Source organism: Meriones unguiculatus, chromosome 2, assembly GCF_030254825.1.
Source record: "Meriones unguiculatus strain TT.TT164.6M chromosome 2, Bangor_MerUng_6.1, whole genome shotgun sequence".
NCBI lineage: Eukaryota > Metazoa > Chordata > Mammalia > Rodentia > Muridae > Meriones > Meriones unguiculatus.
Genome location: NC_083350.1, coordinates 77,191,546 through 77,204,087, shown reverse-complemented (window position 1 = coordinate 77,204,087; position 12,542 = coordinate 77,191,546). Strand labels below are relative to the sequence as shown.

Sequence of the window (12,542 nt, the reverse complement as noted above, 5' to 3'; positions counted from 1 at the left end):
ACAAAGAAACGCTATCTCGAAAATCCGAAACAAACAAACGAACAAAAACAAAAACAACAAAAAAAACATTACTATTAAATAAGGGGTGTTCCAGTCTCAATTTCTTTGTACAAACTCAGGGTAAAGACTATTGAGCCATCTTTCCTGGGAAGGGAGGGAGGGACACACACACACAGACACACACACACAGATGCATCCAAGTAAAGACGGTATCATCTGTACTCTCCTCTCTGTGTAAAAGGGGTACTTTGTTACAAGCTTAACTTCTCCCTGAAATACACAATCTTAACTTGCAGTGGGTAGCACTGTACAAACATTTCCTGCAACCAAGTGTGTTTACAAGCATTATTTATTAATGCTTCTACACTTAACCTGGGTTAGGCACATAAGACTATATTATAATAAAAGAGCCTGTAAGAATGAGCTACCCACGTTACACAGCTGGCACATGGTAGTGCTGAATCTTCAATGCAAACCTATTTCATTACAAAACCAACAACTTGGGCACTCCATAACATGTCTTTTTTTTTTTTTTTTAAAGATTTATTGATGTATATGAGTGCTCTGTCTTCATGTACATCTGGACACAAGAAGCAGATACCAGATCCCATTATGAATGGCTGAGAGCCAACATGTGGTCGCCAGGAATTGAACTCAGGACCTCTGGAAGAGGAATTAATCACTCTTAACCACTGAGCCATTTCTCCAGCTGGGATGTGTTTGTCTTTGTGGTTTGTTTTTGCTTTCTTGAGATAGGGTCTCATGTAGCTAAGGCTGGCCTTGAACTTTTGATCCTCCTGTTTCTGATTCCTAGTACCTACAAGGTAGCTCACAATCATTTGTAACTCCAGATTCAGGGATCTAATGCCCTCTTCTGACATCCTTCAGCACCAGGTTTACATGAGAGGTAAAAACATACATGCAGGGGCTAGAGAGATGGCTCAGTGGCTAAGAGCACTGTCTGTTCTTCTAGAGGTCCTGAGTTCAATTCCCAACAACCACATGGTACCTCTGGGCCATCTATACTAGGCTCTGTTGCTCTTTTCTGGCATATGGGTGTACATGCAGATAGAGAAATCATGTACATTAAATAAAATACATTTAAAAAAAAACATACATGCAGGCAAAAGACTCACACACATAAAATAAGAAAACCTAAAATAACAGTAATAATAATAATAATGAATTAAAAAACAAAACAAAAGGGCTAGAGAGATGGCTCAGTGGTAAAGAGCACTGTCTGCTCTTCCAAAGGACCCAGGTTCAATTCCCAGCACCCACAGGTCACAACTGTCTGTAACACAAATTCCAAGGGATCTTCACACTAATGCACATAAAATAAAAATAAAATAAATTTAAAAAAAAAAAAAAAAAAAACAAAAACAAATTTCCTTCTATAGAAAGCCAGCAGTTCTGGCTATTATGGTCTATACACTTATAACCCAGCATTTGAGAGATGGAGGAAAGAGGACCATTGCAAGCTTGACTTCAGCTTTGGCTACACAGTGAACTCTAGGCCAGCCACAGGGACATAGCAAGACCTTGTCTCAGAAAAACCCAACACAGGAACAACAAAATAAAAACATTTATCATATTTTAACATCTCAAAGGACTATAAATCCACGTGGCTCTGCAAAATTAAGAAGGACTATTGTCAAGATACCCTTGAATGAAGAGACCCTCAATCTAGCATGCCTTTATGTTAGCCAGAAACTGGCGAAAGATGGAAAAAATAAAGATGGGGAAGAGAGAAAGCACGGATGAAATAAATGTGAAAGCAGGACTACAGGGCTTGGGAAAGAGCTGGTAAACACTTACCAGCGCAAGTAGCAATACATGGCTTCCACACTGTAATACTTGCTGCCTGCAAGGGTGCCCAGCTGGTTGAATGGCATTCCTGGAGTCAAAGAGAATTCATCAATTTAAGTCCACAATCCCTAGTCAAGGTTGTCAAGCCCAACCAACACTAAAGCATCAGACAACTCCAGGGGGAAAATGCTGGGCCTGCAGGAAAAACTGGAACCTCAGTTCCAGCTGACTGGCACGTCAGTCTCACTCCTCCAAGGAATCACTAGCCTATTCCCCTATCATTCCATTTTGGTTTTCCAGTACTTTCCTGAACCCTGGGCTGCACCCTTTCAGTCATACCGCAGCTCTTCAGTGGGGCCCCTCTTTTTTCTTCCAGTTCAGTACGTTTGTTCAACATCAAGTAAGTTCCTTACTACAGCCTACATGTCAATCCCCATTCCTATCTGTAATGCCATCATATATATATTCCCTCCCTCCCCCCAGATAGGATCTTATAGCTCAGGCTGGTCTCAAACGTGGCATATCGCCAAGGATGACCTTGAAGTTGTGATCTTCCAGATTCTCTATCTCAAGCACTAGGACTGTTAGGTATATACCACCAGGCCTGGCTTCTGCAGTGCTAAGGGTCACACAGGGCCTGTATGCGTGCTTGGCAAGCACTTTACCAGCTAAGCTATGTCTCCAGCCCTTGAGACAGAATCTTATCCCTTCTCCCACTACATCTTCTGTGGGCAAGCTGATGCATGATTTCTTCTTTCTACAGCGATCCCACAGATAGGGCAGACATTTCCTTCTCAGTTAAGACTTGTTTTCATTTTTCTTTCCTTGTGTGTTTCACAAAGGGGAGAACACACACACACACACACACACACACACGGTGAAACATGACAGCAGGAGAATCAATGGCCGGGAGAAATGATCACAAGGTCTGTCTATGACCAACAGAACTGTCTACCTTTCCAAAACGCTCTGGTTAGTACTTACCAATCTGGGGAGCTACTGACAAGGCTTGATAGTAAAATCTCTCAGCCAGCAGCTCAGTGTCCACACCAGCCAATTCATTCTGATATCGTGCTATATGAGAAAGAAGAGAAATTCAACGATTCTGTTTTTGAAAGTTCTTCCCCATATCAGAGCCTGGGAGGCAGGGACATGAACTAAGGCACAGGCTGCAGAGTCTCTGACAGAGTCCTAAGTCTGTGTGACTACATACAGTGCCTGACTCTCTTCCTTGCTGACGATTCACAATGTAAAGAATCAGCATCTGTAAAGAGAGCAGGTCATCTTGATTGTCTTCCTAATGCAGGGAGCTGCTGCAAATATAAATGCTTGCAAAGACCTTTGGTATTTGGTCCTGAAATGCAACTGGATGATTCTACGGAAAGACACCAGTCTAGCTAATGTAAAACAGTGAACTCTCTGCACACTAGTGACAGTGAGTACACCAGGAGTACAGTGGGAACAGAGCCAGAGGAGCAGTGAAATGTAATGTTTCCAGCAAGTCCACTCTAGCAAGGCTATAGAGATGCACGGCTGAAAAGCAGGAGCACACCTTTCCAGTCTCAGCAACATATACCATGCAGGAAGTGCTCTCTGAGCTTCTTGATGCTCAAGCTCCTATTCACCTAGGAGTCCAGAGAGATAATAGAAAGCCTCCAAGAAGGAGATGGACCCAGGTTAGAATTTTCCTGAGCTCCTGAAATAGTGATCATCCTGACTACTTCAAATATCAAAGGTAGGGCTGGAGAGATGGCTCAGAGGTTAAGAGCACTGGCTGCTCTTCCAAAGGTCAATTCCCAGCAAATATCAAAGGTATTTCCCCATCCCTATGGAGATAGGGACTCACAGGCAGTGAAAGACAGAGCACTGTTACCTACCAACTGTTTCTTCAGCACTCCAATATGTAAAAGATGGTACCGATAACTGAAGCAGTCGGGACTGTCAGAGGATGCTTCTGTACACTGTATATTCAAATGCTGATTTCTGTACCCAGAGACCTTGTTGCAGTCCAGACTTTGGCACTGTCATTTTTATGAAGCATCTCCTGTCTCAATGTTTCCTAAAAACTGTTTTCCATCACCTTCTGATTGGTTAATAAAGAGCTGAACAGCCAATAGCTGGACAGGAAAGATAAAGTAGGACTTCCAATACAGGGAGAGGGTCTCAGGGGAGACCACAGAGAGACAGAGAGGAGTTGACATCAGGATACCGATAAAGAAGCAGATGCCAGAGCGAGACCAAGATGGCACATGGCTAGGAAGTAGGCCAGGCCAGCATAATTGGGTTAGAACAGCTCGGTATCTGCCCAACTATAGTACCTGAAGCTTATTTATTAAAAATAATAAGTCTCTGTGTCATTATTTGGGAGCTAGGGTGGACGTAAAAAAACCCTGGTAGTTTACAATGGACTTTTTCCATAGCCCAAAGCAGAGGAAATGAAAGGTGAAGATTCTTACACAGATCCCCCAGGTACACCAGACATCGGTGGCATGCCATCTGTGCCCAATCCATCTCCTTTCCTGAAGCAGATACTGGCTTCTTGCATCCTAAAAGAGGTCAGGGGCAGAAAGATAGATATTAATTTATGAACCCATTCCTCTATCCCACCTAGGAAGAAATGCCTTCTAAGTGAAGAAAAGAAGAGATGAAAAGACACTTATTTAGCAAGCAAGTAGAGACACAGAGACACAAAGGAAAGGCCCTCAAAACAGGACAGCCTGAGGAAGGCTACCTGGAAGGTCAACATAGGAAAAGATGAGGCTCCAGCGTTAAGAGAAGAGACTAGACTAGAATAGGTTTTTGTGGGGGCTGGAGAGATGGCTCAGGGGTTAAGGACACTGGCTATTCTTCCAAAGGTCATGAGTTTAATTCCCAGCAACCACACAGTGGCTCACAACCATCTAGAATAAGATCTGGTGCCTTCTTCTGGCGTATAAGCATACATGCAGACAGAACACTATTAATAAACAAATCTTTAAAAAAAAAAAAAAGGAATAGGTTTTCGCCTTAATCCTAGGTATGGGGATATGAGGCTGCTTTGGACTGTTCACAGCAGCTGACTATGATTTGCCTCTTGTTCTAGCAGAGGTTTTGCCAGCTGCAGATAGTTTCTGCAACTGTGTGCTATCTGGAATTCTGGGAACATAAATGCTAACGCCCCAATAGGTGGTTGTTGGATGCTCAGTAGGGTTGGTTGTAGTTTTTGAGTAGTCATGTTCAAAGAAGAAATGAGGAAATTAGATTCACAGATCTCTATCCTTTTACCCTCTCTCCCACCCCTTTCCTATCTAGTGATGGGGGTAAAACTGGGGGAATAAAGGGTGAAAAAAAGGAACCCACAAAGTAGAAAAGTCTAGCTACGATGGTACAAAGTTAAGTTTAAGATTCAAAGAGGCAGCAGGATGATGGTCTTTAATCCCAGCGCTTATGAGGCAGGTGGATCTCTGCGAGTTTAAGACTAGCCTGGTCTACAGAGTAAGTTCCAGGACAGCCAGGGCTACACGGAGAAACTCCATCTCAAAACAAACAAAAATATTCAAAGAGGCATGCTACACTGAGGGTTTCCTCACTCACGGGTTCCCTGACACATGGCTGGGCAAAGTGTATCTGAAGGTGTTCCATTTCCCTGGCTGGTTACTTTATTCAAAGTTGAAGACAATGAGGCACAAGAACCTACTCCTCAGTCCTTCTAAGTGTCACTGACCTATGAGGGGGTCAGTGACATGAGTCCAGTCAATGCAGCACTGTAGTTCCAGCTGGTAGTGGGACTGGATATAAAGAAGGAGATGCTGGTAGAAGCCAATGCCAGCGACCAGATGAGTCCTGTAGGCACATTCCAAGGTGCTCCGGCTGTGGATGTGCTGAGATCAGGGAATAAAGAAATAAGCTCAAAGTACTACTCCCTCTACCCCAACCTGTTCATCTGAGGACATAAGCTTCCGTTCTTGGCTCTAGATCTCAAGCACATCTTTCTTCCCCAAGGTACCCTTACAGCCTTAAAGCTACCTCTCAGAACCTCTCATGTGACAAGCTCCCATTTCAATTTTGCATAACTCCCTCTTTCTTCTCTGCTGTCTCCCCCCCACCCCCCCCCCCGCTCCTCTACCTCCAAGCACGATCTGGACCTAATTTTCTAGTTCTCTCTTAGTTCCTCAACTTCACCTCTTTAGGTAAGTTTCATTCCAAGTCCTAGGGCCTCCCCTTACCTTTTTGTTAGTCTTGATAAGCTGGATAACTTCATAGTATACCTTTCTCCACAGCAGTTCCTCAGCCTTCCTTCCATAGTCTACTGGATGCAAGAACATAAGCTTCACACAGAGCTCACGCAGCCTGGGGAGGGATAAGCAAGCATGAGGCACTGTCATCCCTTGAAAAAGAACATACAAGAGCCAAGGCAAGGCATGGGCTATTACCAACACCAACAGATCTCTGCCTCCCAAGAGACATCAGTATCAATGACTCAGAACATAGCCTAGGAAGGCAAGATCTCCAAAAGACAGCAGCAGGAAGTAATTACAATTTTAACAGTTTTCATTACAGCTATATTCTCTTCTCCGTTGTATTTCCTTTTTTCCTGTCACACGGCCAACCCCCCTTCACCTCAAATGCCATTTTTATAGCATCAATCTAGTGGATGAACAAGCTGCTGATGAAATGAAGAACTCCCATCTCTTAGGAAGGCCAGAGACTTCATGGATCATTAGTGTACCATGAGGTCAGGAGGTTAAAGGTAATGTATATCTATTTATACCCAGCACAGCTCCTGGGAGAAACAGGCAGGGAAACAGTAAGACTCTGTAGTTCGGAGCCTCCCGCTTACTTGTTTCTCAGGCTAACATTCTCTGGTTTGAACACTTCTTGATAAGCAGTTTTGTTGCAAAGGATGAGGTCTAGCCGATGCACAGCCTCCACCACAGCCCTGCAGGGAAAGAAAGAGCCCCTGAGCCTGATGCATAGTTCACTTTGGGTGCTGGGATACTGATTCTAAAGAGAACACTGAAAGCCAGGTGTGGTGATGCACACCTTCACTTATAAAGCTTGGGAGGCAAAGGCAGGCAGAACTCTTGTAAGTGCAAGACCAGTCAAAGGTACAAATCGCTGTGGAGTCCAGTACAGCCTATTACACAGAGAAACCCTACTGAAAAACAAACAAACAACAAAACATGAAATGGGAAGGGGAGGGGAGAAAAAGGGAAGGGAGACAGAGGGTTAGGAAAATGAAAAGGCAGGCTGTGTAAAACACAAAGGCAGACTTCATTCTGATACAGCAGTCCCACTCAAGGGACTAATGGCAACGATGGAGCCACTATCTGTTGTCTGAGTTGAGAGAGGTACTACTGGCATTTAGTGGATGCTGCTAGAAATCTTTTGATGCACAAATGAGAAAAACTACCCCCTGGGGTATATGGTATACTTGTAATCCCAGGACTTCAAAGGTTGAAGCAGGACGCTTACTTACATTGAGGACTTCAAAACCAGCCAGAGCAAAGTAGCAAGGCCCCGTTTAAGAAAATTACCCTACCCACAATGTCAACAGTGTTAAGTAGAGAAACCCTCCCAATGCAAAGAGTACAGGCTACCAGACACAGAATGCCTGACAAATTACCTAGCCTCTTAAAGGTCGCCATATTAATAAAAATGGCTCTCATAATACAGATACTTAGAATAGTTTTATAAGATTTAGATGTAACAATCTATTTACAGCTTTAGCATTCAGTAAACATTCAATAAGGAATGGTGGAATGGACTATTATATAAGTGTTCATTATCTCTGACATTCTCGGGCTGGGAAGATGGCTCAATGGATAAAAACAATTACTGTGCAAATATGAGGATCTGAGTTTGAATGGCAAGCACACATATAAAGTGGGCACGACTACGAATGACTGTAACCCACACATGACAAACCCACATAAATACACGTATGTATACATAAGTTAAAAACATCTTAATTAAATCAGGCATTTGGTGCTGGCACATGGGATACTTGCTGTCAAGCCTGATAACCTGAGTCTGACCCTGGCGACCCACATGGTGGAAGGAGAGAACAGACTCCCACAAGTTGTCCATGACTCCAGGTGTCATGGCCATTATGCATGCACGCACGCATGCACGCACACACGCACCCCCTTGGAGGCAAGAAGAGGATGGAGCTATTACAGCCAATTCTGAGGTATGGTTCTAAGGAATCAAACTCTATAATCAAGATCCTCTGGAAGAAAAATATGTACACTTATCTCTTGGTTCACAGACACACATACATACTTGTACATGTTTATTGGTACTTTATTCATTATTCCAAAGAACTGGAATCAGCTTCATTGTCCACCAACAGATGAACAGGTAACTAAAATTAGGTACACAAATAAAATGGAATACCACTGGGCATGGTGGCACGTGCCTTTAATAGGGAGGCAGAGGCAGGAGAATCTCTGAGTTCAAGGCCAGCCTACAGGCAGTACAGGGCAGCTAGTGCTCTGTTACCCAGAAAAACCCTGTCTTAAAAAACCAACTTCCTCCCCAAAAGAAATATTATTTAGTTCTAAAGAAAAATGAAGTTAAATTCTCAGGAAAATGGACTCAGACTACTAAATGAAGTGACAAGCTCAGAAAATAAACAAAACACACATTCTCTCTCATTGGAAATCTGAGTGTGTGTGTGTGTGTGTGTGTGTGTGTGTACATGTAAACAAATGTACCTGTGGGCACAATATAAAATTAAAAATAAAAAAAGAACAAGAAAAGTTAAATATGAGGGAACGAGGAACTCATTACCAAGCACAGGTAATAAGTTATCAAAGAGAATATAAAGGTAAGTATTTTTCTAGTTCTAATTCTGAGTTTGTTTTGTTTTGACAGTGTATAAATTTAATGTGAAGCATGCCAAGAGTGTGCATATACACAAATAAATAAATAAATGTAAAAACCTGCAAAGAAAACTGAGCATCCCAGCATTCATGAAGTACAAAAAACTGTCTCAAAAAGGGGAGAAGGAAGCATGACATGATGACTCAGTTATGGGTCATTAAGCCTAAATGACCTGAATTCTATCCCTGAAACCCACATGGTTAAAAAATTAAAAAACTGACTCCCAGAAGTTGTCCTTTAACCTCCACAGGCTCTGGTATTTATAGCACAAGTATTCCCATACACACACACACACACACACACACAAAGAACAAAAACAAACAAACAAAAAACAAACAGAACTTTTTAAAAAAGCACTTCAGAGGCCGGGTTTGATGGTTCATACCTTTAATACCACACTCTGAAGGCAGAGGCAGGTGGATCTCTGAATTTAAGGCCAGCCTGGTCTACAGAGTGAGTTCCCTGTCTTGAAAAACAAAAAACAAATGAAAAGACACTTCGGAATGAGTGTAGGCCCATGGGATCCCAGCACTACAACTGTATTCTTTGAATTCCAGAATACCCTGGGTTATAGCAAGTTCTGTGCCAGCCCAGGTTATAGAGCAAGTCCACCATCAAAGTCTGTAGGCTTAGCCAGGCATTATGATACACACCTTTCATCCCAGCACTCACGAGTTGAGGCAGTTATATCAAGGCCATGTCCAGGCCTGCCAAGGAAACACAATGAGACCCTGTCTCAAAACAAACAAAAACAGCTGGGCAGTGGTGGCATGCCTTTAATCCCAGCACTTGAAGACAGAGGCAGGTGGATCTCCTAGTTCTCGAACAGCCAAGGCTACAAAGAGAAACCCTGCCTCAAAACAAAACCCCACAAAGATTGTAGGTTTGGAACCACACTACATGGGTTCAATTTCATCTCCATTTATAACAGCTGTGGTGCTGCAAAAGCTCACCCTGCTATAAAATGGGAATGTGATAATTACCTACTTTTATTAATAAATAAAATGCTTGACAATGCTTGGTAAGCGTTCTGTAAGAATTAATCTCCCTCCTTTTTGTTACATAACTGAGGTGTTTGATACCAGAAGCTAAGAGGCAAGTCGGTCATCATGGCAAAGACAAAGCCACAAAAACTACAACAAACCCATGGCCAAAAAGCCCCAGAAGTAGGCTCTTCTGTAGAAGGGGAACACATGATGACAGGTAGCAGCTGTGGAGGCAGGGAGAGTAAGCTCTGCCGCTGTGGACACAGAGGCAATCTAAAAACAGACTGATGATGCCAGAACAAACCAAGATGTGCTCTTAGGCCAGAGAAAGCGGCCCACAGCAGGCTTACACTCGGTATGACCCAGCAGCACACTGCTAGAAGGTGACCTATACAGGGACAGGTGACTCATTGAATGTGGGGGTTGGAAATCAAAGCCTTCTCACAGGCAAGCTTGATAACTCAGTATTCTGGAATTCAGTCACCTTTCAGGCTACCTAAAGGGGAGAGCCAAGCCTTTCCTGCCAAGCTGGACGTCAATGCCAAGGGCAGCAGCTTAGTCCTATGGATAGGGTGAGTTTGTTTCTTGGGAACAGAATCTTGCTGTCATCAGACACTTGGGCTCAAGTGATCGTCCTATCTACATCTCCTGAGCCCAAAGGGGCTTCAGTGCCACAGAAAGATGTAATAAGAGTGTAGGTGTTTTATTTTTTGTTGATGTTGCTGTAAGACTGAACCCAGGAAAATGAAAAGAGGAAAAAAAAAAAAAAACTGAACCCAGGGTCTCCACTAAACTATACCCTCAGTCCAAGTATTGTATCTTTATGAACAGGTTCCAGAGATTTCCTTACATTATCAACTTTTAAAGAAACCTTAATATTTAGCACTTTAAAAAGCTCCGAGGACACCGGGCATGATGGTGCATGCCTGTAATCCCAGCAGTCAGGGAGGCAGAGGCAGGCAGATCTGTGAGTTAGAATCCAGCCTGGTCTATACAGTGAGTCCAGGACAGCCAAGGTTACACAGAGAGACCCTGTCTCAGAAAGCTCCAAGGACAAATGCTTAAATCTGAGAGTACCTTGCACCCCTTTCCCATTCTCCATTCAGACCATAAGCTTCCTCAAGAAACTATAATCTCCCCTTGAAAAGCCATGGAAATTAGTCTTGACTCAAATCACTGTTGTATAAAGAAATTATTTTTAAAACAACTACAGAATTAACTACCTAATAAGTTTATTGGCGTTTGTAGATTTCCCAGCAACCCTTTTCCTGCTTCTTCTTCTTCTTTTTTTTTTTTTTCTGACAGCCTTAAAAGATATGAAAATGCTCTATTTGTAGACAGCTAGCTTTGGGGCTTTCCCAGTTTACTGAAGCTCAATGTCAGTTCCACAGTCCACACATATTTATCAGAAGTCAGACTGTCATCACCAGTGACATACACACACCACTGTCATTAACAGTGCCTAACAAAACACCAAAAAACCCCAAACTGGCTCAATTATTTACCCAACTCAAAACCAGTACAATCACAGATAAGCCATTCACACACATACATACATTTAAGCCACATACTGCAAACACACCAGCTCAACCTGTCAGTCCTGTGAAAGAAAGGTGTGAGAAAGCTGGCTTGACACAATCAGAAGACTGTCCAGAGCCACCCCCAGGCTGGAGACAAGTAAGAAATACCACATACACTGCCCACGCTGTGCCTGACAGGCAGCTCTGCACTTAGCATTACTAGTTACACAAGCCATCTCCAGGGAACTCCTCAGCCTGGGGATGTCTGCTTGGGGACCCACAGCGGGAGGCCAGGGGCTGCTGGCAGGGGATCACCTTTCTTCTTCCGGAAGAGCCTGTCCTCCCTTTCACCTTCTGGCTTACAAGGCCAGAACAGGCAGGGCACATGAACACAACCAGCTCTTGATTCTTTCACTACCAAGTACTGTGCCAGCTCTCTTCTCAGGCAAACACCCTTCATTCAGCAGGGCCTGAGGGAAACGGGAACTCCCAAGCTCCACTTCCTACTAGAAGGCAGAAAACTCAGCTTGGTCTCTTCATCTTACTGTGACTCAGCTCCTGGATCTATGTTCTACCTACACAAGAGACTGTGGACATAGATTGTAAGGAAGGAAGAACTGAGTCACTGGGTGCTTTGAACACTAGGGACCCAAAATCCTTCATGGCTCTTCCTAGCCAACACACCAGTCTTTGGCCCTTTTTATCATTTCAGGGTCCACAATATTTGAGCCACAAAGGGCTTCAGAGTGTATTCAAATAAAATCTTTTTTTTTAAAATATAAACTGAAATTCCTTTTTTTAAGAGATTTATTTTTTGTGCACTGGTGTTTTGCTTGCATATATGTCTGTGTCAGAGTTTCAGACCTTCTGGAACTGTAGTTACAGTTATGAGCTGCCATGCGGATGCTGGGAATTGAAACAGGTCCTCTAGAAGACGAGCTGGTGCTCTGAATGGCCAAGCCACATCTCCAAACTCAAATCCTTCCTTTTAAGGAAGAAGAAACTGAGGCCCAAGGTCACAGAGCGAGAGGGGCAAATCAAGGACACGAACCTGTTGTGGTGGCCTTCAGTCAATGCTGTTTCTAGTAACCCACTGGTGCTCAGTAGGGTTCTGAGCACTAGCCCCTTCCGGCTTTTTCCACCTGTGACCCCCATCCTCGCCTAGCCAACCCTTCTAGCCTCCCATTCCCACCGGATCTCTCCAATTCCGCAAAGCCCCGCGCCGCGCCGCACCGCGCCGCGCCGCGCCACGCTCACGGCGGCAAGGTGCTCCATGCTTCAAACCTCCCACCCACCCAATTCTCCGGAGCTCCTCCCGGCTCGCCCGCCCGCTCCGGGCTGCACCCCCGCCCCCGTCCGG

At 43.9% G+C, this 12,542-nt stretch overlaps 1 protein-coding gene across 4 annotated transcripts in view; it reads right to left on the bottom strand.

Moving 5' to 3' along the window:
- Positions 1 to 12,542, bottom strand: part of Smg5 (SMG5 nonsense mediated mRNA decay factor) — a 28,030-nt gene that overhangs the window by 15,166 nt on the left and 322 nt on the right. For 2 of the 4 annotated variants that reach the window (XM_060377703.1, XM_021637709.2), the window contains exons 2-7: positions 6,629 to 6,727; positions 6,015 to 6,138; positions 5,513 to 5,669; positions 4,266 to 4,355; positions 2,794 to 2,883; positions 1,819 to 1,897 (exon numbers count right to left, since the gene is read on the bottom strand). In XM_060377703.1, coding sequence (XP_060233686.1) covers positions 1,819 to 1,897; positions 2,794 to 2,883; positions 4,266 to 4,355; positions 5,513 to 5,669; positions 6,015 to 6,138; positions 6,629 to 6,727 — 639 coding nt within the window. Of the gene's footprint in view, positions 1 to 1,818; positions 1,898 to 2,793; positions 2,884 to 4,265; positions 4,356 to 5,512; positions 5,670 to 6,014; positions 6,139 to 6,628; positions 6,728 to 12,233; positions 12,257 to 12,542 lie in introns of those variants that run through there. The other 2 variants (XM_060377702.1, XM_021637710.2) reach the window with 2 other exon arrangements.